The sequence below is a fragment of the Mercenaria mercenaria genome, chromosome 10 (genome assembly GCF_021730395.1).
Source record: "Mercenaria mercenaria strain notata chromosome 10, MADL_Memer_1, whole genome shotgun sequence".
NCBI lineage: Eukaryota > Metazoa > Mollusca > Bivalvia > Venerida > Veneridae > Mercenaria > Mercenaria mercenaria.
In genome coordinates, this window is record NC_069370.1 from 58926202 (window position 1) to 58952275 (window position 26074).

The 26074-nt window shown below is 34.5% G+C and overlaps 1 protein-coding gene across 1 annotated transcript in view; it reads left to right on the plus strand.

The window, feature by feature from the left end:
- The first annotated feature begins 1396 nt into the window (after positions 1 to 1396).
- The window catches only part of LOC123561429 (guanylate-binding protein 1-like), a 73949-nt gene continuing 49271 nt past the window's right edge, over positions 1397 to 26074 (plus strand). Inside the window, exons 1-2 of the mRNA XM_045353795.2 lie at positions 1397 to 1493; positions 5759 to 5785. Of these exons, the coding sequence (XP_045209730.1) occupies positions 5763 to 5785 (23 nt within the window). The 5' untranslated portion in view covers positions 1397 to 1493; positions 5759 to 5762. The remainder of the gene's footprint in view (positions 1494 to 5758; positions 5786 to 26074) is intronic.

Sequence of the window (26074 nt, forward strand, 5' to 3'; positions counted from 1 at the left end):
AAATGGGCAAACGGTTTCTAATGCTACCTTATTTAATGTTTGTCCTTGCTGGATTCAAACTTTATATTTAATGAATCTAAACAGTGACAGACTTGAAATCTGGAGGTCCCAAGTCCTCAGAAAAGCAGAGGGGAAATTGTTTCATTTTCTTTCAAAATCTGTTATTCAATGTAAAAATTGTGTATATATAATAACAGCACCAACATACATGAATTCCATCAGTTACTTTTGTTGAGAATCAAACATCTATTGAAAGACACATTGTTGTTATGTCCAAATACACAGACGATTCTGTCGAAAAATGTCTGCCGAGATTTTCATTTCAGCATCGTCTTAAGGAACCAGCCCAAAGGTTTGGCAACTAAACTAATGTCATAGAATGCAGTCTGTTTAAGATGCTTTAGCTTTGGATTTACAAAGGAGAAGACTCAAAATATTCAACTTGAATTAAACAAAACCTCATATAGTGGTGAACTTTGAAATCTGCTATTTAGATACAATTATCTTTAATAACTCGTTTAAGGGGGTTCCCCAAAGTTGTTACTGTGCAGTCTTTAGTGAAGCTGCCAGTCTGTTAGTGTTCAAATACAAAGTTGAATTCTTTCAGACAGTATCAGACACTGAGTTAATTGAATATAAATGTTTTTAGTTGGTAAAAATGAAAAGGTTGGTTTCTTTCTTGGAAAAGGAAGGCAAATGAAACCAACACCTGTCAATAAGTATGAAGACAAAAAGTAAATAAAATGCAGTACAAAATTGTTACTGCATATTTTTATGCTCCCCCCTACCACTCATTTGGTCTTGTCCGTGCATCCGTCCGAAGTTTGGGACGTGCCTATCTAAAAGTATTAGATATAAAGTGATGAAACCTGTTATTGTATATGTCGTTATTCTTATTGTATGTTCAATATTCTTATTGTAAAAGACGTTATTGTTGTATATTCATTATTGTTTTTGTAAGCTTAATATTCTTTAATCTTATTGTATGTGCGATTTCCAGCGATATAAATAGCACAGTGACGCTATACAAATACAATCACATAACATAGAATAAGAATGACACGTTTTGTAAATAGAATCGTCAGATATTGAACAACAATGATGACTTTTACCATAAGAATATCGAACATACAATAAGAATAACGACATATACAATAACAATGGTAATACTTTGAACATGAATGGCACGACATTGAATAATAATATCAAAGATACATAAGAATAACGAAATATAGAATAACAGTAATGACGTTTAGAATATGAATGACAAGACATTGAATAACAATAACAAACATACAATAATAACAACATACATATATAATTTAGCAACGTTTGACATGCCATAAAGTCAATTTAATATTTAAATCAGATTCTTGGTCACGCGAGTAGTTTGTCACGCGAGTAGTTGCATACTGATGAGAAATGGATAACATCACAGTAAGACTGATATAGATAAAGGATGTTAAATAAATGATTATCAGCACATGAAACAGGTAAAGAAATAAGAATTATTTCAAATAAATATCATTTAAAGATGAAGTATACATTGCCACCAGGCTAGATGCAAATCTATTGTATCGTTGCAGTTCATTGTACTTCGTAGAATTAATGCATAAGCTGCTAAAATGTGGATATATATAAACACTTTTTATATTATTTCTATTTCCTTTGTAAGTATTGTATAATTCTGTTAGCATATGCAATAGCTTTCTGTTATTACTTTACTGCTGTTTGAAAACATGCGAAAAACGGTGATAAGATCTGGCTTATTATTCCACCACTATGAGATGGGGATATAGATGTGGCAATGTTTATTCGTCCGTGCCAGACAAAACTTGTGTTACATCGCTAAAAGTCTTGAATGACTCGGGATCGTCATGAAATTGCATAGAAATGTTATTGAACGTTATTAAACATATGTAATAAAAAGTAGGTCGGTAAGTTAAATCATAGAAAAATATTCTTAACACTCCAAATGCCATATTTTCAAAGAATAGGTCACTAAGTGATATCAAAGAAGTATAAAATATTTATTTTTATAGCTCTTTGGTTATATCACAGAGAAATATTTTCAATCATATACTCTTAACTGATCTACACAAAATTTGGTCAGAAAGTTTGTATTTCTAACATCTAAGTTCAGTCAAAAACTAGGTGATCTTGAGTCAGTAACTAGGTCATTTAGTTAATTCATAGAAAAGCCGTCTTAGCACTATAGAGGCAATATTTTCCGTTTTATTTAGAAATGTAGTTTTCATATTTTTCTTCATGAAGTCTAGATCGATTTAAGTATTTTGGAATCTGGGATTAAAAACTAGGTTACTATGACAAATTATAGAAAAACTTTGTTGACAAGCAAGACCCAGCTTCAAACTCATCCGACATTTTGTTAAGACAAGCATTCTGACAAAGTCGCAATACGTGTATTTACCGAAGAATACGGAAATACCCGATGTTGCACGATTGGCAATACGATTGGGTCAGAATTGTGATCTCTGGAGTGTTCAAAGCGGAATTGTTTACATCGAAAGACGACGGCGGAATACGGACACTAGCTCCTCTTGGCCACTTTTTTTCTCAAATACACATTTTATAATGTAAAAGAACATTTTAGTAAAGTGTAATGACGGTAGGTCAAATACCTTTAGCGGTATGTGTAACACAAATTTTCTTTCACGGAAAGATGGGCGAACGGACGGACAGACAAAGCGAAATCTATATCCCAGCCACAAAGAAGTGGGATAAAAAGCTAATGAGCCAGACCTTATCACCATTATTCGCATGCATTTTCCCCCTATTTTTTCCTACCACGCAATAATGATAATATGATTAAATTACGTTGAGATGGTCCCCTTGAAAAATCGACCGTCCTTGGTGTCCACAGTCCACTTCGTCTTGATTCGTCTTTTAAAACGGAGTAAGGTTAGAACGGCAGTTGTTATCTAAAATCTGGAAGCATAGGGCCCGTCTTATCAAAATACTTACAAATATTTTTCTCGTATCCTTCTCGTAAAGTTACGATATTGATAAGACGGCCCCATGGTGCGCAACCAAGCCAATAATATACTGTTCAATGTCAATAAAGTGATGATGTAAGACATTACTAAAATGATGCATGTATATGGCAAGCCAATTGTCCAATAATTACTTGAACCCCGGTTCACGGTCGAAAAATTAGGATTAACGATCGATAAACTAGGTTTTTCGAACGTAAAACTAGGTTTTTCAAATACTAACCTATATTTTCGAGCGAAAATATAAGAGACCGGACGTAAACCATAGTTTACGCTCGTGAACCCAGGTTTACATTCCATAAACTAGGTTTCTCGATTGAAATATGAATTTCGGTCGTTATTCTAAGTTTACGAGCGTGAACCTATATTTACGAACGTAAACCTGAGTTCACGTGCGTGAACCATGATTTACGAAAGTGAACCTATGTTAACGACCGTAAACTTGGATTTATGACCGTGAACTTGGATTTATGACCGTGAACATGGGTTTACGACCGTAAACATAGGTTCACGACAAGCCAATTATCTAATAATAACGTTCTTGGTCGAAAAACTAGAATTATCAAATATTAACCTATATCTACGAGCGAAAACACAGGTTTACGTTTTTGAACCCATATTTACGTTCGATAAACTTGGTTTCTCGATTGAACAATAAATTTCGGTCGTTATCCTAAGTTTACGAGCGTGAACCTAGGTTTACGGGCGTGAACCTAGGTTTACGACCGAAAATCATAGTTTTGTTGGAGAAATCTAGTTTCACGCTCGTAAACATAGGTTCACGCCCGTAAACCTACATTCACGCACGTAAATATAGGTTCATGTCCGTAAACTATGGTTTAGTTTACGGCCGTAAACCTAGGTTCACGCTCGTAAACCAATGTTCGCGTTCGTAAACATAGGTTCACCACCGTAAACATAGGTTTACGGCCGAAATTGATAGCTGATTTGATAAGCCTAATATATCAGTCGTAAACCATGGTTTACGTTCGATAAACTAGGTTTCTCGATTGAACTATGAATTTCGGTCGTTATCCTATGTTTACGACTGTAAACTTGGGTTTACGAACGGGAACCTATCTTTACGAGCGTGAACTATGGTTTACGATGTTATCCTATGTTTTCGCTTGAAAAAATAGGTTAGTATTCGAAAAACCTGGTTTTACGTACGAAAAACCTGGTTTATCGAACGTAAACCTAAGTTCACGCTCGTATACCCAAGTTTACGTTCGTAAACATAGGTTCACGTTCGAAAATATAGGTTCACGTTCGTAAACTATGGTTCACGGTCGTAAACATAAGTTCATGGCCGTAAACCCATGTTCACGCCCGAAAATCATTGTTGATTCTATAATCCTAATAATTATATCGAACGTAAACCATGGTTTACGTTTGATAAACTAGGTTTCTCGATTGAACTATGAGTTTCAGTCGTTATCCTATGTTTACGATCGTTATCCTATGTGTATGCTCGTAAACCCCGGTTCACGCTCGTAAACCATAGTTTACGAACGTGAACCTATGTTTACGACCGTGAACTTGGGTTTAAAATCGTGAACCTACATTTTCGAGCGTGAACTATGGTTCATGGCGTTATCCTCTGTTTTCGCTCGAAAATATAGGTTAGTATTCGAAAAACCTGGTTTATTGTACGTTAATCCTAGTTTTTCGACCGTGAACTAGGGTTCACGTAATAATTGGACAATTGGCGTGCCATACATGTATATTGTTTTGTTTCCTTCGCTGATTGCTTCTCACATAGACGGCTGGGGTTCAATACTGAAGCGGCTAATTTTTTTAAGTGAAACAAATTGAGGTGTAATTAAATTCATTTCATTTTTTAATGTTATACTGTAATTATGTTTTGCTATTATCATTGTCTTGTACATGTAAATTTCATTTGAATGCAAAGTACCATTCATAATGCATCGACTGCTCAGTGTTTCAGTAGATTCCTGGACAAGGATTAGATACATCGCATTTTATCAACATCTCATGAGAAGATATGGATTCACATAACGCTATGTTAAACAAGAGCACCGGCTACGGGTGCCATCGCTCGTCTGCAAGTGCTGGGCAGTATGTAAGAAAAGAGTAAAGTTCAGATTTTCTAAGTACTAAAAGGGCCATAATTCTGACAAAATGCAGGGTAGAGTTATTGTTCTTGGCCTACATTGTCCCCTAATGATGATAAACAAGTATGCAACGTTTCAAAGCTTCAAAGCTGTAGCTCTTATAGTTTTTGAGAAAAGGTGGACCTAATAAAAAAAATACCAAGAAACTCAAATTTATAAGTACAAAAAGGGCCATAATTCTTACAAAATGCATATCAGAGTTATGGTTATTGGCCTACATAGTCCCCATATAATGGTTAACAAGTGTGCAAAGTTTCAAAAGTGTAGCTCTTACAGTGTTTGAGAAAAAGACGGACCTAAACAAAAACTTAACCAACGCCGACGCCGACGATCAAGTTAAAAAATCAGACGAGCTAAAATGAAAATTTATAGAAAAAAAGAAAAGAGATACCTGAACTATCACGACTATTAAGGTGGTACATAATTGTGTCGCTAAAATTAATTATTATACCATATCATATAAAACTGTATAATACTGATCTTTAAACATTACATAAATAAAAGTATTATCAGAAGTAAAGAAACAACTGAATTATAGCCGCCATTTTGTTAAGTGTAAAGTCTGTTTAAAGGAAAAATACGATTCGTAGATTTATATTTTTCTTACAGGAAAATGGCGGAAGGTGGCGAGCTTAGGTAAGTGATGCGTATTAATTTCTTATCTGTCAGAAGTAAAATTAAAAATAAAATATTGTCCTTTATCAGCATATACGACTTATCTGTTGGCTATATTTTCATCATAATCTATGATGTTGTACCCCATATAGTCAATTTTAGGAGCATATTATTCAGATTTATATTTCAATGATTTAGTCCTAATGTAGAAATATTCTGCAAAATAATGTAAAGTGAGACATTTAAGTTTTATAATCATTTCTGCATTTCAACAAGGATCAAACTTGTTGATATGCATTTAAAAGAAGAAACGAGCCGTGCCATGAGAAAACCAACATAGTGGTTTTGCGACCAGCACGGATCCAGACCAGACTGCGCATCCGCGCAGTCTGGTCAGGATCCATGCTGTTCGCTAATGGTTTCTCTAATTGCAAAAGCCTTTGAAAGCGAACAGCATGGATGCGCAGGCTGGTCTTGATCCATGCTGGTCGCAAAGCCACTATGTTGGTTTTCGCATGGCGAGGCTCAAATATTTTCTAATATAGCAGCGAACAGTTACGGCAGTAAAATTTGTGAATGTCGAATTTGTCGAAATAAGGTATCCGTATGCTAGATTTTGAGTTATCTGCCCTTGAAAATGACCTAAAAGAGCAAAAAACTCGCATTCAGGGGCAGATAACTCAAAAAGTAGCACCGAGACCCCCATCTTTTTGGCATAAATTTGTTTCCCATATGATGTTCTATGATCATGCGAAGTTTAAGAAAATTCTCTCCGCTAGTTAAATTTTTTCCTTCTTTGCCTATATAAAAACCCACACAACTGTCCCATTTTAAAACAAACTACACAATTTTAGAATGTAATCAAAGTCATTTGTTAAGATTATTAAACATTTATCTGACATGACGTACCGTAGGCTTCATTTATAGAAAAAGGAAAAACAGAAACATCCTGTTTGCTTACTATTTTTCTATTTTTAATAATGAAAAATATGTTTACGCATTTTAAATATTTTTAAAATGCCTGATGATGCATGCAGTTGCATAAAATTAAATTAAACGACCATTTATGTAGGAGCGATTTCAAAGTTGGTGGGAAGAGAGAGGCGGCCAGCTAAACATACCCAAATTTTCCCTGAAAATATTTCAACACCCCCTACCCCCGACCCCTTCCAAAAAGTCTTCCTCCTATCTACAATAGACATCACATCATGTACTTATCAGTACAACTGCATAATATCAGCATTCTGGATCAAAAGTAGGGACGAGGGAAAGCATATGCTTGCCCCACCCTCAAAATTAGGGGTGGGAGGAGTGGAGGGCGGCCAAGCTGCCCTCGCCCTGTGCTCCTACACCTTTGACTGTTTTACTTTTCTTTTTGGTAAGTCTTCTGTTGACTAGAAATATAAAATATCAGTGTTGTACATTCTTAAAACAATAATACTATAGACAGTCATGAAATATGGCATTTTAAAACGGGTTTTCACCTAGAAATAGATGTTCATACGCAGTGTGATGTGTGATAATATAGGAGCAACGCATGATTTTTTGTGCTTTTTTTTTGTGTGCGTGTTTTTTTTTTTCTTTTTTTGTTTGTTGTTTTTTTTTTGTGTTTTTTGCTGTTTTTCTTTTGCTGTTTTCTGAAGAGTGATTGGTTTGTGCCCGAAATAATACACAATCGCGTATGCTTGTTTTACTACATTACAACAACACAATAAATGTATGATGGCGATATTGATTGCAGCTGTAATGGTGGTTAAAGATCTTATATTACGCCTCTCCTTATTTCAACTATGCAGGTATCTCTGTATGCTAAGAACCGCCGCCTGCAGAATGATCAAATGAAAGATTTTTACATCCTTGATGGGGCTCCAAACCCGGAGCAGCGAGGGACAAGTGATTCGTAATCAATCAACATAGGACCATGGAATGTGAAAGCACATTTTAAAATTTATTCCTGTACCACTTCCCATTCATAAAGCAAATATTTGGTTAAAACCTATTGATAAATAAAAAAGAAGAGTAATTGCAGCTAAAAACGCCCATAAATATCTTATATTCAAAGTATTTAGATATAATTTTTCAAGTATTGCCCGGGTTTGTTAAGTGAGATAGGTTGAATTTCATTTTAAATTACCTATATGCATCATTTCAATGTTTTATTGTTTCAACACAAGTCAATGCATATAATTTCCTAAACAAATATCTAACGCTACATTATTGTCGACAAGTTTCCATCAAAATTGGAGCATATTTAAAATTTCAACTGCAAACAAGTTATATACCATGGTTTCTTATTCAGTACACGGAATGGGCATTGCAAAGGAATCATACAGCATGTCAGTTTATGTTTGAACTCTGTCCTAAACTAATCCTTTAAATGCCAATTTCTCGAACTTATATTTCCCGGAACGCCCATGCAATCAACTCCTGGAGGCAAAAAAAAAAAACAACAACAAAACAACAACAACAACAGACAACATTTAGAAGCGTTCCAGGCCAAACACATCAGTCCACCCTTGATCGGAAACAAGAGTTTTTCCAGGATGACCACCACTTGTACTTGGTGGACGTCCACCCTCTCAACCCGGTGGGACCCCGGGTTCTACAGTTACGGAATTGGCCGCCGCCAAGTAAAATCGCGTTTCGTTTAGAACCGACTTTGATGCCCGTTTACGAGAAAACAAGAGATTTTATGCCGGATCCGCATGCACGGACCCCCTCTACAACGGCCACAATTTGGGACTCCAGGTCCTCTATGGTTACAACAGCGCAATCAACTGCTGGAGACAAAAAAAAAGCGTTTAGAAGCGTTCCTGGATAAACACATCAGCGCACTCTTGCTCGGAAACAAGAGTTTTCCCAACCACCCCTTGGCGTGGTGGGCATCCACCTTCTCTACAACGCCCACCCGAATTGACTCGTGTTCTTCTACAGTTACGGAATTGAACGTCGCCAAGTAAAATCGCTTATATCCATTCAAGGCCGACTTTGATGCCCCCTGACTCAGTTGGTTTCCTGGTTGTACAATTTTTATCATTTTCATATCTCCTTAGTTCGACAATCATGGTAAATTAGTAATGGAATATTCCAGCATGTAAAATTCATCGAGTGTTATATTTTATTTATTAAATATAATGACCGGGACACAATACCAAACTATCCTATGTTACCATTACAACTCGATATTACCTACTTTCATTTTAATGGCATGATATCAGAATAATCAGTGCAAGTAATTACATGATCTTGTTGAATTTATAGCTTCTTTCTTCATACTAAATTAAATAACCACTATCATAATCTGGGATTATTTCTATATTTTGTCATCCATGATCATTGTTGTATTTTCAATTATCTGCTGTAAGTGTTGGCAGGTGCTCACTTCCCATATATTTTCATATTGACAGTTTATACAGCAAACCATGTTTTCTTTTAAAACGATAGTGCGTGTGCAATTTCCTTTCATATAATCTTATTAACATATGCATGAATGTGTATACAATTCTTATTTCGTTGTTCCAATTATAATTAAGATTATATACTAAGTTGCATAGGAATATTAGTTTTGAAGGCCCGATTATCCTGTTTACGGCTTCTAATTGTCGTCTTACTTGCATTTGTGCATTGTATTATAAACCATAACTTTCATTTGTATTCTTATATTCCTTTGGCAGCTAGCCACAAACATGTTACCTTCTTTCCAAGGTTATTACCCGTTTTATTAATAAGAACTCCTTACAAATATCGATTCAATTACCTCTACTGAAAGTTACAAAGTTACAGAAAGTTACATTTCCTTTTGCAAATGCCCTCTATGTGCCCCGATTATGATAAGCCACTGTTCGGATCAATTCGTGAGCTAGCTGAGGTGTCAACTATTAAAACTCTTCTCTTTAAAAAGTCTTATAAGTGCATGCGTTGGATGATGACATTTTCACCTCTGACATTTTGAGAAATATCAGTTTTCTTGCGTCCTATTGTATATTATAAGAAATGAGGTTTGAAATAGATTCTATTGTTGGAAAGATATACAAAACACAAATCATAACTCCAATTACATTTTAATCTACACTAATGTCATTTTATAATGAATATGTACAGCAATTGTTTTAAAGGATAAGTTTTCTTTCTCTCACATATTTGCGACTTCTTCACCTCAAAACCCCTCCAACCCTTTTATACCAGTTACAAGATACTGAAAGCTAATCCGTATTTATGGAATGCTATTTCATAAATTATAGCATAAACTTTGACAGCCAGATAGCCTGGACCCCAGAGATTTATTGAGCTAAAAGTTTAAATACATTCTAAGGGAAAGAAAGTAAGACAATATCTAAAATCTTTTAAAATTTCAACATTCCCGTACTCTTTGCTTAATGGTCCCCATTAAGAACAATCTAAAATCCTACCAAAATTTCACAATGAAGTCAACAAATGCTCTTCAAACAAAAAGATAAAATGAAATAATGAAATTTACGTTTAACATGATATCAGATCAAAATCAAACAGAATGTGAAGAATGATTTATTTATTTATTTTTTTGAGTTTTACGGCGCACCAACACTGAAGAATGAATATGAGTAGAATATGTATTCAGTACATGCAATAACATTATATTAAACATTAAAACTTTTATCAGTGAAAACAACCCACATGTTTGCAAAACTATAATCCATTATAGACTATAATAACACAGTCCTAGAAATTCTGCACACTTTTCAGTCCTATATATAATTCCTAAACCTTAACCGCAATCACTCTCTAAAGTTTGTTGATTTCACGAACAAACTTAGTTCTGGTACAATTTCATTATCCATTTAAATGAACATGAAATGAGCATTTAAATTTAACAATTCACATTTTCAAAATTACTGCATTAATTTGGCACATTATTTCATTTTCTTAAATTTTATCAAATGACATCTCAAAAGAAAAGTTCAGAATAATTAGAACACTTTAAATGCAGTTTAATTATGAAAAGTATAATTCGCTGAAAATATTTGGTATAACACAATATTCTATCCAATTTTTTACAACACATAAAATATATTCCTACAGAATGACATATATCCAAATATGCCATAAAACACTTATTCCACAAAAAAAAAGAATTTAAAAACTAGACTTCAGAGAACATTTCTTAAGAAATCTCACATCACAAAATTACATCCTCTCATACGAAATCCCTTCAAAAATTCCTGAAATCCAAAGGTCATCGCAAAGTTTGCAGGAGTTTCTTTTGTTCCCAAAACCTGTTGACAGACACTGAGCTGTTGTCAGCCAAAATTTTCCCAGTGCTAGTACTGGAATTGTTTATGTTGAATCCTCTATCTTGAACTCCTACGGGACACAAATTTACTGTCCAAATATTTGTCTGTCTGTTTATTTTCCGTGCCCATAGTACTTGTGATGGCCTTTTATCAGTACAATGTATGTCGTAAATGACGATTTGCAAAATTTCAAATTTTCAGTTTTAATGCCTGGCCTTGCCCATAATAATGGCATCATCTTTAGAAACACAAACGAAAAAAAAATACGTTTCACAAGACAGGAAAGAAATCAAAGTGCAGAAAAGGAAGCAATTTATAGTCGGACACACATAGAAAATTCCTTTCCTTTTCAGTTTGATGAATGCTCTAGAAAGAAATATTTTTGATCCATAAAGTTTAAATGTAAAACATGTCTGAAGCACATACATATGGCTTACCAATATAATTGTTTTAAATATAAGGGTATCCAAATACTTTGTTCAGTGAGTTGCAATAATTACCACTGCGTAATTTGCGTAATGATATTGGCAGTAGCTGGCAAATGTTTCGGGCAAATAACTAATTTTTTATTTAACCCTTACTTATTTTATCTTCCGACAAAATATCATAAGAGGACCTTTCATATAAAGTTGTTTAAAGGTGTGAATTGTCCGAGCCTTTCTGTTTAAGTGTACATTTCTCCAAATAATAAAAAAAGGTAATCCATATATCTATGCAGTTTTTGAAGAAGATATTTATATCCTTAGTAATTAACGCAATATTTCTTTAAAAGTCGTTGTTAGGGCTACTTATCGTCATGTCAGGTGTATTTTATAAACACTGATTATTCTTAATTTTATTTAATGCTTTTGTTGTTAAACATTTAAAAACTGAAATTATAACTTTCACAAACACACGAATAAGATATCAAATCCTGACATGTATTCTAAGTATTTTTCATAACATTTTGTTAATTTTACGAAGGACGTTATTTACATCCTTAATCTTACTTTTGTATGGCATTATAGTTAAAGGTTAAATCATGTCAATTCATAATCTAATAGCCGCATAGGTTTTTTCCTTTCAAGCCTCTTTGTCCAGTATTCAGGAAAACCTATCAGATTGTCCTTTGCCTAGGGTCTACGACAAGGACACCAGTATCGTTATATCACCTCCTGTTCCATCAACACGACATACAATGCTTTGTTGGGCGCGGAGTTTCCTTTTGCTGCAGCAACATTCGTACTTGTATGTAACAGACCCTGTAGACCTATGCCTGATAACTCTGTCCCTCATGTACCAATCTGGCACAAAGTTCCCATGGTACAATTTAAATCTGTCATTATGTGCAATCCTTGTTTTTACATTCTTAGAATCTTGAACTTCAAATAATAAGTCACTATTTTTCTCGTAACTAAGTAAGGTTCTTTCCTAATGTTTGGATCAATTTTCATACACTATTCCTTTGTTCTAAATTTATCCAAAAAATAGAGCTAAATCTCCCACTTTGTAAGTGTTTGTACTAAATCTTGAGTCACTTTTCTGTCGCTAAGCATTTTACGTTAGTTCTGCAATGCATTGAATGAATTTTGTATGTTTTTTTTTCATTTGACATACTGAATTGTACAGCTACAAATATTTCTGTCTCGTACACATCCTAGGGAAATTTCAACTGGCATGGTGACTTCTTGACCTAACATGAGCATGTTTGGGGTAAATCCAGTCCCACCATGAAAACAGCTGCGATACGTTGAAGCTGTTTAATTCAAATTTTCATCCTAATTTGTCTGATTTTTATATATAATGTTGTTTTCATATTTTGTAGGACTTGATTAAATCTTTCTGGAGCACCCTTTGCCATAGCCCTGTAATCAGTCAGAAGTTCGAGTCTGATTGATCTGTAAGACTCTACGTGCTTATTTAAAAAGATTTGAATGGTAATTTGATGCCTGATTAGGATGTATGTCCAAACACAATCTAAATCGCGACAACAATTCATATACAATTTTACTTGCTATGGTACTTACAAGTTGATCTTTGATTGCATACTGTTTGTGAAATTGTCAATGACCACAAGACAGTATATATTACCATTTTCAGTTGTGGGTAATGGACCCATCAAATCTGTACTAATGTTGTCAATGGTTGTCCAACAGAATAGGGCGTTTATGTAGTCCACATTTTGTACAAGTCTTGATACTGCGTTTCTTACTGTTCTTCGTTATATACGATGAAATAATGAAGTAGATAAAGATCAAACACGCTGTCAATATCTAAATTTACTATAGTTCCAACGGTTCAGCTACATGCCTTCGTCAGGGAATAATAACTTTTTTTTTATCTTATACCATGTAAATTTCTATCTCAGCCTTCCCCTTCCTAAATTCCAGTTTGTTTAGCTCTGCCCATTGTTTTCTCGTTTGGGGCAAACCCTTTACTTTATCTGGGGTCCAAACGCCGCTCTTCATGGAATTATACGCCTCAGCACGTGTATCATTGAAGGTTCCATGTTCATCGCCGTTTGAATACATCTGCGGATGTCTCTAAATTGCTTTTTGTACTTTTAGCATGTGTAAATGTTGAGTTCTGCTCAACCCGGGGCTAGAGGGCGCGGACGGTAGCATGCAATTCCACTACCGTCCATGAACAGGCTTAATCAAACTGAGCCTGCAACATTTTCTTTTTTTGTCGTGTTGAGCGACCTGTGAAGTTTCCACTTTTCTCTATTGAATACCACTTACCTACTTCTAAGTGCGCACCAGTATTCGAGTTATGAACCGAAGGTAAAATCTCCTTTCTTAAAACTCTTAGTACCACTAATTGAAAAAAGTCCTCATGATTAGGTTTCACTAAACTCTTAAAACACACCGTCCCTAAATTCTAGTAAGTCCCAATGTAACCATATACCCCTCACAGCAGGTGAATAACCCGCAAGTATGTCCTTTGACAGTCTCTTTTTGTCAGATTCAAGGCATTTAAAAACAGCAGATATATCAGGATCTTGTTGCTGAAATTTTGCCATTCTTTCAGGTAAATATTTAACAGCACAGAAGTTTTTCAAGCTGCCTGACGTGAGCTGCACTGTGTAGTAGTGAGCCACCATCGTTGGCAGAGTGTACACTATTTCCTTTCTGTATATTAATGATGCTTTCACGAAAAGTAGATTGCTATCGTTTGATAGTCCAGTGATTTCAGAATACTGCTTAAAGCGCAGCGACGATATTTGCTGATTTTAAATAGTACGCTACACAAAGACATACAACAATTCGATCCATCCAAACCATTTGTAACACAACACAAATCAAAGTCCAAAATTAACACCCTTGAAATTTGACTCTGGAAATCAGAGCACTCGATGACTTTCCCAAGTCCTTAGACACGCACGTACTCACCTTTTCAATCATGGGAACAACATCATCAAACTGTGCGAAGTCTGAGAAGGCTTTATGCTTACTTAAGCATGTAACACCTCCTTTACACGGGAAACCCTCTAATATGCATTTCTGTCACAACACTGACATTAATCCGTGGCATACGATATTCTTGAGAGACTGTCAACATTTATATATTTTTTGCCATTACGATGCTGTATGTTTAAGTCAAACTAAGACAACACCTCTAACCATCTCCCCATTTGATCAGTTGGAGATTTGAACGACATTAGCCACCTTCAGTTTTCTAAACGAACAAATATCATCTTTGTAAATAATCAATGTTTTCCAGTCTAGGCCTTCGAAGACAAAGTCCGACCATACTTCCGTGGAATTATGGGAACTCCCTGTGAGACCTATAGGCATAGTCGTGTACTGATATAGGCCTCAAATAGACGTTAAAGTCCAGTTTTCTTTATGTCGACCTCATTTGGAACAATTTGGAAAAAACAGATATGAAGTCAATAGTTGAATAAAACTCATAGTCGCCAAAACTCTCAAGACATTAATGTAGCCTTAAATTGGGTAGGCACACTTTTAGTCATTTCATTCAATCGCCTATAGTCCACACATACAAGTATTCTATCTCCATCGAAAAACACTGCTGACCAAAGGTGCTGACCAAGGGCTGCTACTCTCCTCGATTATTCCTAACTCAAGTTGTCCTTTAATGATCTTTACCTCTTGCTCTGCAAAAGCATGCGGTACCGGTCTTGGTGGTATATCTATCGGTCTTGCATCGATATTATGTTTTACAATATCAGTTCTGCCTAAATCATTCGGTGACAATAATAATTTCAAACTTTTCTTTTGTTCTTATTTGTGGGTTGAGCAGAAATCCACATTATCTTTTAATAAATCTTCTGAGTTCATTTCATGCAAATATCAAGGATAAACCTTTCTTCAGCTTAATTTTCTTGTCGGAGATGTTTACAAATCTGTCTGGCAAATTATTCGAATTTGTAGCCTCTGGGAACACTGCGCACAGAAATATGCTTCTTAACCTTGTCATTACTCTGGCAGATCAGACCGAACTCTAAACTTTATGGTTTCCCCCACCCCTGATGATGTACTCCAAATTTGCAGGAGAAAAAGTTTTTGAAGCACAAGAAACTCACCGCCCCTTAAAGGTACATTTGTACGTTTTCAACTACTGTTTTGCACTTTCGCCAATTTAATTTCAGTCTTCTCTGAGCACCTAAATGATGATAATAGTTGTTGTTGTATAAAAAATCCAAACCAATTAATCCATCTTCACGAATAGGAGTAACAAATACCATAACTTTAAATATCTGTCTAAAACATGAAAATTAAAGTTCACATTGTCCATCGATAGATAAAAGCGCATCATCTGCGATTCAAAAGTTTTGGTCTTAAGTCATCTGGAATTCTGTTATACAACGACAATGAAATTATACTCGCACAAACACCAGTGTCTATAACAAGGTTAGCATTTACGCTTTTAATTTCTCAGGAAAAATCATTGAAAATTCATCATTAATTTTGTAGCACTTCAACATTTATTTTTTTTAAATTCCTTTTACTTTCTTCGACCGGCACTGAGCCGTTAGCACAGGTCCCTTCTAATGAGTTTTAGGCTATCGTACTCGAGTTACTAAAACAAGTATAGATCATCCAAAGTCGAACGACCAGAACTACCGTAATCCCCACTTCTTCACGGGTAAACTTGAGCCAAGATGGCAACGCACATAAACTTACCACACACCAAATTGAAAAGTTGTTCATCGGATTTTTTCTCTGAACATATTGAGGTGACGAGCGAAAAAAATAATTTAAATATTTGTTTTGGTTTTTGAGAAAATCAAGAGCGTGCGAAGAGCGAACAAATATATCTGTCTTCATTTGGCTCTCGACTGACTAATAAAAACCTTAAAATAGAATGTATAGCCCTTTTACATTAAAAAAATAATTCCCCGGGGATTGAGAAAATCTGACCTGCAGACGCACAACTAAGCGAACTCATGAAAAAGGTAATAACATTGGCATAGAGTATAGTGTAACCAAATAATGTATGCTTTTGAAAATGCTGTTAGAAAATATGTAATTAACAACAATACATAACCTTAAACCATATTTATCACATACATATGTGACTTGAATATTTACTGCTAAGAAAATGTAGCATTTTTAGCTGACTTTACAAAGTTTTTGATACATCAAATATCTCCGTAAGTGTTACTTTTATGTCGTGTTATTGGTACTGTTTAGTTTTTCAGCATGACCATTTCGGCCTAGGTGGTTCCAATACTCCCGCTTTCATAGCATTGGGTATTGTATAATCACCCCTTGGATATGGTGCCTGCTTTTTAATTTTGTCTTTTGACAGTTCCTGTGATGTGCAGGCTCCATAACCTCAGATCCCCTTTCTAAATTCCAGTTTGTTTAGGTCTGCCCATTGTTTTCTCGTTTGGGGCAAACCCATTACTTTATCTGGGGTCCAAACGCCGCTTTTCATAAAATTACACGCCACAACCAGTGTATCATTGAAGGTTCCATGTTCACCGCCGTTTGAATACATCTGCGGATGTCTCTAAATTGCTTTTTGTACTTTTAGCATCTGTAAATGTTGAGTTCTGCTCAACCCGGGGCTAGAGGGCGTGGACGGTAGCATGCATTTCCACTACCGTCCATGAACAGGCTCAATCAAACCGAGCCTGCAACATTTTCGTTTTTGTCGTGTTGAGCGACCTCTGGAGTTTCCACTTTTTCTATTTTATTATCACAGCAGCGTTGTTTGTGCCGTGTGGCGGCCGTAAAAAGTCTCCCCGTACATTCAATCAGGGCTTTTATATTTCGATCTTCTCAGATCGTTCAGCACGACTTTTATGTCGTGTTATTGGTACTGTTTAGTTTTTCAGCATGACCATTTCGGCCTGGGTGGTTCCAATACTCCCGCTTTATAGCCTTGGGTATTGTATAATCACCCCTTGGATATGGTGCCTGCTTTTTAATTTTGTCTTTTGACAGTTCCTGTGATATGCAGGCTCCATAACCTCAGATCCCCTTTCTAAATTCCAGTTTGTTTAGTTCTGCCCATTGTTTTCTCGTTTTGGGCAAACCAATTACTTTATCTGGGGTCCAAACGCCGCTTTTCATGAAATTACACGCCACAACCAGTGTATCATTGAAGGTTCCATGTTCACCGCCGTTTGAATACATCTGCGGATGTCTCTAAATTGCTTTTTGTACTTTTAGCATCTGTAAATGTTGAGTTCTGCTCAACCCGGGGCTAGAGGGCGTGGACGGTAGCATGCATTTCCTCTACCGTCCATGAACAGGCTCAATCAAACCGAGCCTGCGACATTTTCGTTTTTGTCGTGTTGAGCGACCTGTGGAGTTTCCACGTTTTCTATTTTACTAGATCTATTAAACCTTTTGATTTGAAACTTAGAATAGTTATTTACTGTCAAAGTCTACACCAGGAGAAACAATACTCTTAACTCTGAATTTAGACAGAGGTATGTCCCTTTTTAACATAGAATATTTTTGTTTAAGTTTTATATAATGACCAGTAGCTCCGTTACTTTCAAAGCTTCTGACTATTATGCCCCTTTTACTGGCAAAAGCCGAGCATGATGTCTTACGAACAGCTTTTATTCTAAATTTTAACTTCCATAACGTATTAAATTTGTTGAAACAAAGTCTCAATTAAGGACTGAAATGGAGATTAACGTGCATTACCATTAGTCTACTAAATGATTGGAAAATTTGAAAATCGAAACTGGTCTGAAAACAACTCATAAAGTAAATTCCTTACCCCACCAACTTTCGTATGCAAATACTGATCATTTGGACAGGAAAAACAGAAAACAGATAAGTGACATGCATCAATAAGTATTTACCCTTACTATATAGATTGATGCTATCAAATAAATTACATGTAATATGTTTTTCTTCATCCAGTTTAAATGAAATAAAACGATTTTTGTAGCATGTAACTTGGTAAACATTTGAAGAAAATGGCGTAACTGCATAAAGGGGAAATAACTTAAACGTAACTAAATATAAGTGTTATGATATATTATAGACGATGTGTGCGTAGTATGTATTTATTTTGATTAAAATCCATTTGAGAACAATCTGAGACTGGAATTTATAAGTATTTATACACTTTTACGTCCGTAAAAAGTAGCGCATAAAAAAATTTTGGCTTGATTTTTTTCAATGGGGCGAGCGCAAGCCAAAAACAAAAAAAAAAAAAAATTCTGAAAATATACGAGCGGCGAATCCGATGAACAACTTTTTAAATTGGTGAGGCCTAAAGAATATTTAAAAAAAGTTGTTTTCTTTAACAAATGGTTTTTAAAGAGGCACCACAAAATAACTGTATTCTTTTGTATTTCAATGATCAGTAATTATACATGATTTGCATGAAAAATATGGGATATACAAGAATTTAGTTTCAATGAGACAGTGCAAATATATTAGGCAAAGACAATGTGTTAAATGTCTTAACATTTTTTTGAATAAATGTGGATATATATAAATAAATCAGTACATTTAGTTCAATTTCGATCACATTTTGTTTCTTCAGTGTAAGACAGTTATTCATCTATTTTCTTAAAATTATTCCAAAAAGAGACTGACTGAATAAGTTTGCAGATAAAGTTGTGAAAACACATTTATTCAGGAAGGGCCTAAATTGTCCACCTGAAAACTTGTAGTATAGCTGTATATTATCTGTAATGTAAGAATGATTTTCAAGAAGTTTTTGTGGGCGAAAAAAACTATGTTAAAATAGAGAAAAGTCGAAACTTCACAGGTCGCCCAACACGACAAAAACGAAAATGTTGCAGGCTCGGTTTGATTGAGCCTGTTCATGGACGGTAGTGGAAATGCATGCTACCGTCCACGTCCTCTAGCCCCGGGTTGAGCAGAACTCAACATTTACACATGCTAAAAGTACAAAAAGCAATTTAGAGACATCAGATAAAGTAAAGGGTTTGCCCCAAACGAGAAAAGCCATGTCAAACAGTGTCGTATATGCCAAACAGCTGTAGTGTTATGTCAAAGTGTGTCGTGAACTTTTCCAAACGGTGTCTTAGAGTGTACATAGAGTTTAATTATTGCACTACCTTTTGTATGTGTTAAACTGTGATAAAAACAGTCAGGTAAACAAGAACTGTCCGTAAAACAGCACGCTCGACTTTTCTCAGTGCTTGACTCTGAAATAGAGCTTTGCCAGTAAAAATCTTTATAAAACTTTTTTTAAAATCTAAGTTAGAAAGGGGCATAACTCTGTCAGAGTTATGGGCATTGCTTCTCCTGGTGATGACTTTGATAGTGAATAACTACTTTAAGTTTCAAGTTAAAAGCTTTGAAAGTAACAGAAATATTTGACTTTATCAAAAACTTTAACCAAACAATTCTAAGTTAAAAGGGGCATTACTCTGTCAAAATTCAAATCAGAGTTATATAACAAATTAAGATAATTATTAGATTTTTTCTCAGTTTTGACGGCCATCTTACACTTTTTGTACTGTACAGTGCTACAATAGCGTCACTTTTTGATCTTCTTTAACCTTGCATGTTCAACTTATCAATAACTGGAATCAGTTTAAAGCGCTCATGATAAAAGAAATTAAGGAAACTGGTCAAATATATGATCTAAAGAAAATGATCAAAATTATCATAAATTTACCCCACCCACTCAAAATTTTACTATTTATGATGTTTACAGGTACCAATTATAAGTATATGTATTCCATAGGTAGCAGATATTTAATATTTGGCACAGTAAAAATGAAATTTGAATGAAAATCATTCGATTTATGTGAATTCCAAATTTGCTGATTTCAGGGGTTGATTTACCCCACCCACTTTCAGAGCTGTGCATGTTACAAATATCCATCCAGAAATTGTTAATAAGCTTATATTTGTTTCTATGTGAGTGTTTCCATAGCATAACAAACATTTATGGATGTTTTGCCGATAAACTAAAAATCTTTAAGACACGGAAAAGAATATTTTGAAAAAAAAAGCTATTTTTAGCTATTTTTTCTCACTGAAAATCCGAAATGTTCGAAATTGCTGAAATTATTATGAAAAAGAGGGTATGTTTGTATTTAGACACGTGTTTTAAATAATTATCAAGAACAAAATCAAAAGTTAGATATTAAATACACTAAAAATAGCCACATCAAATTAAAAAGGGAAGTTTTTAATTTTTGGCGCCCATCTTGGATTTTGTCGGACCGCACCATGATGCGACACCATCACCCTCCCCCCCCGCCACCCCCCCACCCCCCCACCACAGGGACTGGACTAAAATGGATAAATGAAGCTTTTCCATGACTTTTACCCATCGAAGAGAAGCTGCCGCGGTAAAGGTACATCAAAATGACGATGCCGAATATTTGTTGTGTGCTCAGAATGAACACCATTTCTACTGATTGACAGTCTTTTAGTTTTCTCTCTTTTTCTATGTTTATCTCATTAATTTTCTCTTAGTAGTTCTTGACCTAATTATCCCTCTAATGAACGGACTAATTAAACAAATTGCTTGCACAGAATTTCTTGCTCGGAAATCCGCAGCTTTTTGAACTACTCAAGTTCATTGATAAGTCATTGATCAACATTATTGTCACTATTTACAGAAACTGCATTAGAGTTCCTCTCAGGTTGCTTCTTAGGTCTGATTTTGTTAATAACACTCCGCAACTCTAGCATATTTTAAGTTCAGTTTTTCGCTTGCCAGAAATCTATGTAAGTCAACAAAAAAGCACATCACCAATGTCTTTAAAATGTGCTGCCACCAGTGTAAGTAAAATTTCTCTCCTTTAGTTGCAGGGAGGACTCCCCTAATAAGTTTGTAGATATACACAACACAAATCATAACTCCAATTACATTTTTGATCTACACTAAATTCATATTATAATGAATATATACAGCAATTATTTCGACATTATAAGTTTTCTTTCTCTTACATATTTGCGACTTCTTTACCTCAACACTCCTCCCCGCACCCCACCCCCCACCCCCAACAACCCATCCCGATCAGCCAAGAAAACAGTCTAGAAAAAAGCCCTGAAAACATGAAAACAAACCCTTCTTTTGGTCTGTGGGCCAGTTTCTGAAAGTCCTCTAGTTTTTCGATTTCGTAACCAAGAAATCAGGCAAAGGTTCATCCACTTCAGCCATTAATACATTCATTCCGGGATTGTTTAAGACCGGATGTCGCTTTCTACCGTATGTCAAATAAAAATTATACACATTTTAGTAAACCTTGTGTATAAAAAATGCGGAATTCTCTCTCTTTGAAAGTATTGTTGGCTACACACGAATTCTTAATAGACTGTTTCAATACTGACTTTCAGATATTAGAGTTTTGCTTATGTAACTGTTCTAAATCAATTAAAGCTTCACTGTAACAAAGTTTTCCAAATTTTGACGATTTCTACCAAAATTTAGGGGTCAAAATACCCCACCCACCCGAGCTACATTTTTTGCCATTTTAAATAACTCATAAAATTATCAAAATTACTATATTTTTTAATAAGACTCATCAAATAATTGTGTTAAGATTCACAATTTTATATATTTTCATGAGAAAATATGAAATATTGCAATCACTTTAGGTTATAGACAACGTGCATGCAAATGTAATACATATAAATCACATGCTGTTTCTCAATAAATCAAGCCTATTTGTGTTTCATTCAGAAAGGTTTTGGGTACCAATAATTTTCTTCTATTTTAAATGTCAAAGTAAGCTTACATGTATAATTTTAACCTTTATTTGATAAAGATACTTTAAAATGTAACATACGTAACAGCCGCCACTCAAATTTTCCACCTTGAAGAATTAGCAACATTGAAAATACTCCAGCAATTGCATTTGTATGCTTTTAATTAAAATAAACTATGCACACATGACCGTTATAATTTTGTTGGACTTAACCCTGTAACTATTCTCAATTATAGGATGTCGACAAACTACAGTAAAACAACAGTGCCTCTTTCAGCATCACTGAAAAGATAGCATAGATTTAATAGCATTTTATGGATTCTGCTTCAAAAGATAGCATATTGATAATTAACAATAGACTTGGTTACAGTTTGTACGCAGTCTGAATATTTTTGTCTTTCATTCAAAATAAATACAGGACGTGAGGGTATCTAAGAATCAAATGTACGTTACCTAGGTTTTAGTTTATACTTATTTGTTATAGCTCGATTGTAATGAAAGCTTCAAGCCTTTTGAAACCACTCTTTGAGTCCGCTTCCTGGAGAAACAAATACTGGTGCCATATGAGAGGTCATGGTCGTGATCCTAGTGAGGCTCGAAACCAGAACCACTGGTTGAGCGGCCGGCACCTTATCCACTAGACCACCTCTCCTACCTAGGTTTTAAAGGTCACCTATTCAATTTTATATTTCGTATATAATTATTCTAGGCTAATACATAAATCATGCTTACTGGCATCGCAAAGCACCAACTCAGTCAGTTTTTACAGCATTACAAAGATGAAAGGAATAATATATTATGAAACATACGTTACCAAGATTACACAGAACATAAGTAATATTAAAGCTACATTAAGTAACATTAAAGCTATTATAGTTTTGGGGTTTCGATGGACTTGGGCGGTTTCAAGACAGAGGATTTTATATTTTAATGCGTTGTTTTGATATTCACGGAAGGTAAGATTGTATTCATCACTGAAATTATCGGTTTATATGCATTATGTGTTCAAAGTTGCTGATATAATTCCTGAAGTAAATAAACACGGCACATTTTGAACTTATGGAGCATCATACATATACAGTACAACATGGGTACATGTAGTGAAACAAATGACACTTTTTGTAAAACATGCTTTTTAAAATAGTTCTGTTTCTGACCACGATGATTTTCAAATATCACTTAAAATGTGGGACGGAATTACTGAACTACGAATTCATATTACATTCCCTTAACGGAAACATAGATAAGACTCCTTGTTCATATCCTGATTGTGGTATCATTATTGTCAGTTCTGCGTTCTTACTAAAATTCAATATTCTATTTTCAAAACTATTAACAAATACAAAGAAACTAGTTCGTTCAAAAACTGGTGTATTTCAACTGTTACATTTAGATTACCTTGGTATGTAACTGTGTTTTAACCATTAAGTCTAGTAACTACCTTAATCTAATTTCGGTAACGTATGTTTCAGAACTACACAAGAGGACACATTATAACACCTATGTACACCATATGACAGAAATATACTCTAAATTTTGATATGAGAGGTTGCGTGGAAGTCACTTTTCGGTATCAGTATCAGAATAAGTTCATCATACACGTATAAATGCATATGTACATACTTACAGAGTCTGTACTATTTGCTTGGAAAACGCCAGTGGTAATTTGATATCTTCATGACATATCTGTAAAAACTCTTTTTAGTTAAATGCTTTATTCCGTAGTAAAATCATTAAGCTATATCCTAAAATGGATTGAAACATACGTTACTTTAAATATTAATTACAACAATACCAATAATTATTGCTCATACAACCAAATAAAAAAACCAGATACGATACACGACTTTTTGATTCCAGGACTTGCTCAATTTATAGCTGCGAAGCTCTGTACTACCTGCTCATTATGTCAAGCAAATGCATGACTACAGATATATTCATAACAGTTTGGCACTATTTCAGAGGAATACGCATTGAAAGGATTTTGTTGAATGATGTATGATATATCTGACTATTTCTATTTCAAACAAAACAGATAAAACTTTCAAGCACAACCTAAAGGTACATCAATATATATGCATTTTAAATTGCTTTGATAGGTTTAGAACTGTATATGCTCATTTCTAGGATACACTGTATATGTAACATCTATCAGGCAGCCATTCTGATACAAATTAATATTACATTTTAGCTACATTCAAAATCCTTTGAATGAAAATTGAGAGTAACATGTTTAGTTTTAAAAGAAATAAAAGCAGTATTTAAATCATATTACTATTATGTCTTTTATGGTACGCATTTTGAAAATGGCGCCATCTTGATTAAAACAATAGAAGTAGTTCATATTGGTAACGTAGTTTTCAATTGAACATTATAAATCCTTTAAAATGTTTAAAAAGACATAAGTGTTTGTACAATGATCTTTTTCACTACCTCAGAAGAAAGTGACAATTTCATGATATGTTCCATTCTCCATATCTCATTATTCCACTAGGATACACTGTATATGTAACATCTATCAGGCAGCCATTCTGGTACAAATTAATATTACATTTTAACTACATTCAAAATCCTTTGAATGAAAATTGAGAGTAACATGTTTAGAGTTATAAGAAATAAAAGCAGTATTCAAATCATATTACTGTTATGTCTTTTATGGTACGCATTTTGAAAATGGCGCCATCTTGATTAAAACAATAGAAGTAGTTCATATTGGTAACGTAGTTTTCAATTGAAATTATTTTAACTTCTATTACAGCAATGATTACTTAAATCTTATCCATATGTATGTTTGCAAACTTACTTTTGGCGACCAGTTTGAAAATGACAGGACAGTATCTTTATTAGATTGATCTGGATAACCAAACTTCAATCCTTGGAAACTTATTTGGTTTGTTTTATAATACTGAATATCTAAACAGTAGTAGCTCATCAATATTTGTACATGTAGCCGATTTCAGGTGGTCATTTTGTGAGCGGTAAAATCCTCTGTAACATGTTTCAATCAATATCAGGTGATTCAGGTTATAGTTTTGACTTTTAAAGAGCTACGCCTCTTTCATATGTGCATGTGTGATCAAATTTAAAGCAGTTATTTGGAAATTTGGAAAGTGGTGGCCGTCTAAATTTGTATAGTCTGCGTAACTAAATAACCTAATTTGTTGGTAGTTTAACAAACACAAATTTTGGGTGATTTAATAACTACGTACAAAATGACTACTAAGAAGACCTAAGCTAGAAGAGAACTAAAGTCATCAAAATATAAAAACTTTTGTTGCATTAACTCATATGTATAATAATTTTGGATTAATCTGAAATAGCTGTCATCTTGAATAAAGACTTGCTGGATCTGCTTCCATTTTGATGCTCTCCATAGGGAACTTCCATAAAACGTTTGCGGTCGTTTTAGTTTTTGCAATACTTTCATCATTTTTACTGCACTAGCAAAGAATAGGTCTGTCAGTATGCAATTCGCCCAGAAATAAAACATAAACCATAGGTTTAGCCAACTGATATTAAAGTGTAAAGGTGTCTGAAATTTTAGTTAATTATTCATTCATTTCGTTTTCATTACTGCAAACATTAGGATTCTGTTCCTTTATAAAGGATTAAAAGTTCTAAAGATTTCCCGCATAAATATATGTACTAATGTGGTGGGTGGGGTACATCAACCCCTACTTTTTACATTTTATTCAGTATATAATACATATCGTAGCATTCTTTGACAACAAAAGTGAATTATTGATTATTTCAGACATTAAAAGATAAGATTTGTTATAAGAAATGCCGCATAAATGTCTCTTTTACCATTCAAATCGGCGATATCCCTATGCAATGCTAAATCGTATTTATTAGACACCAACGTTTTTAAAATCGCCATTAAATTTTACTGACATGTCGCTCAGACCGACATCCACCCTT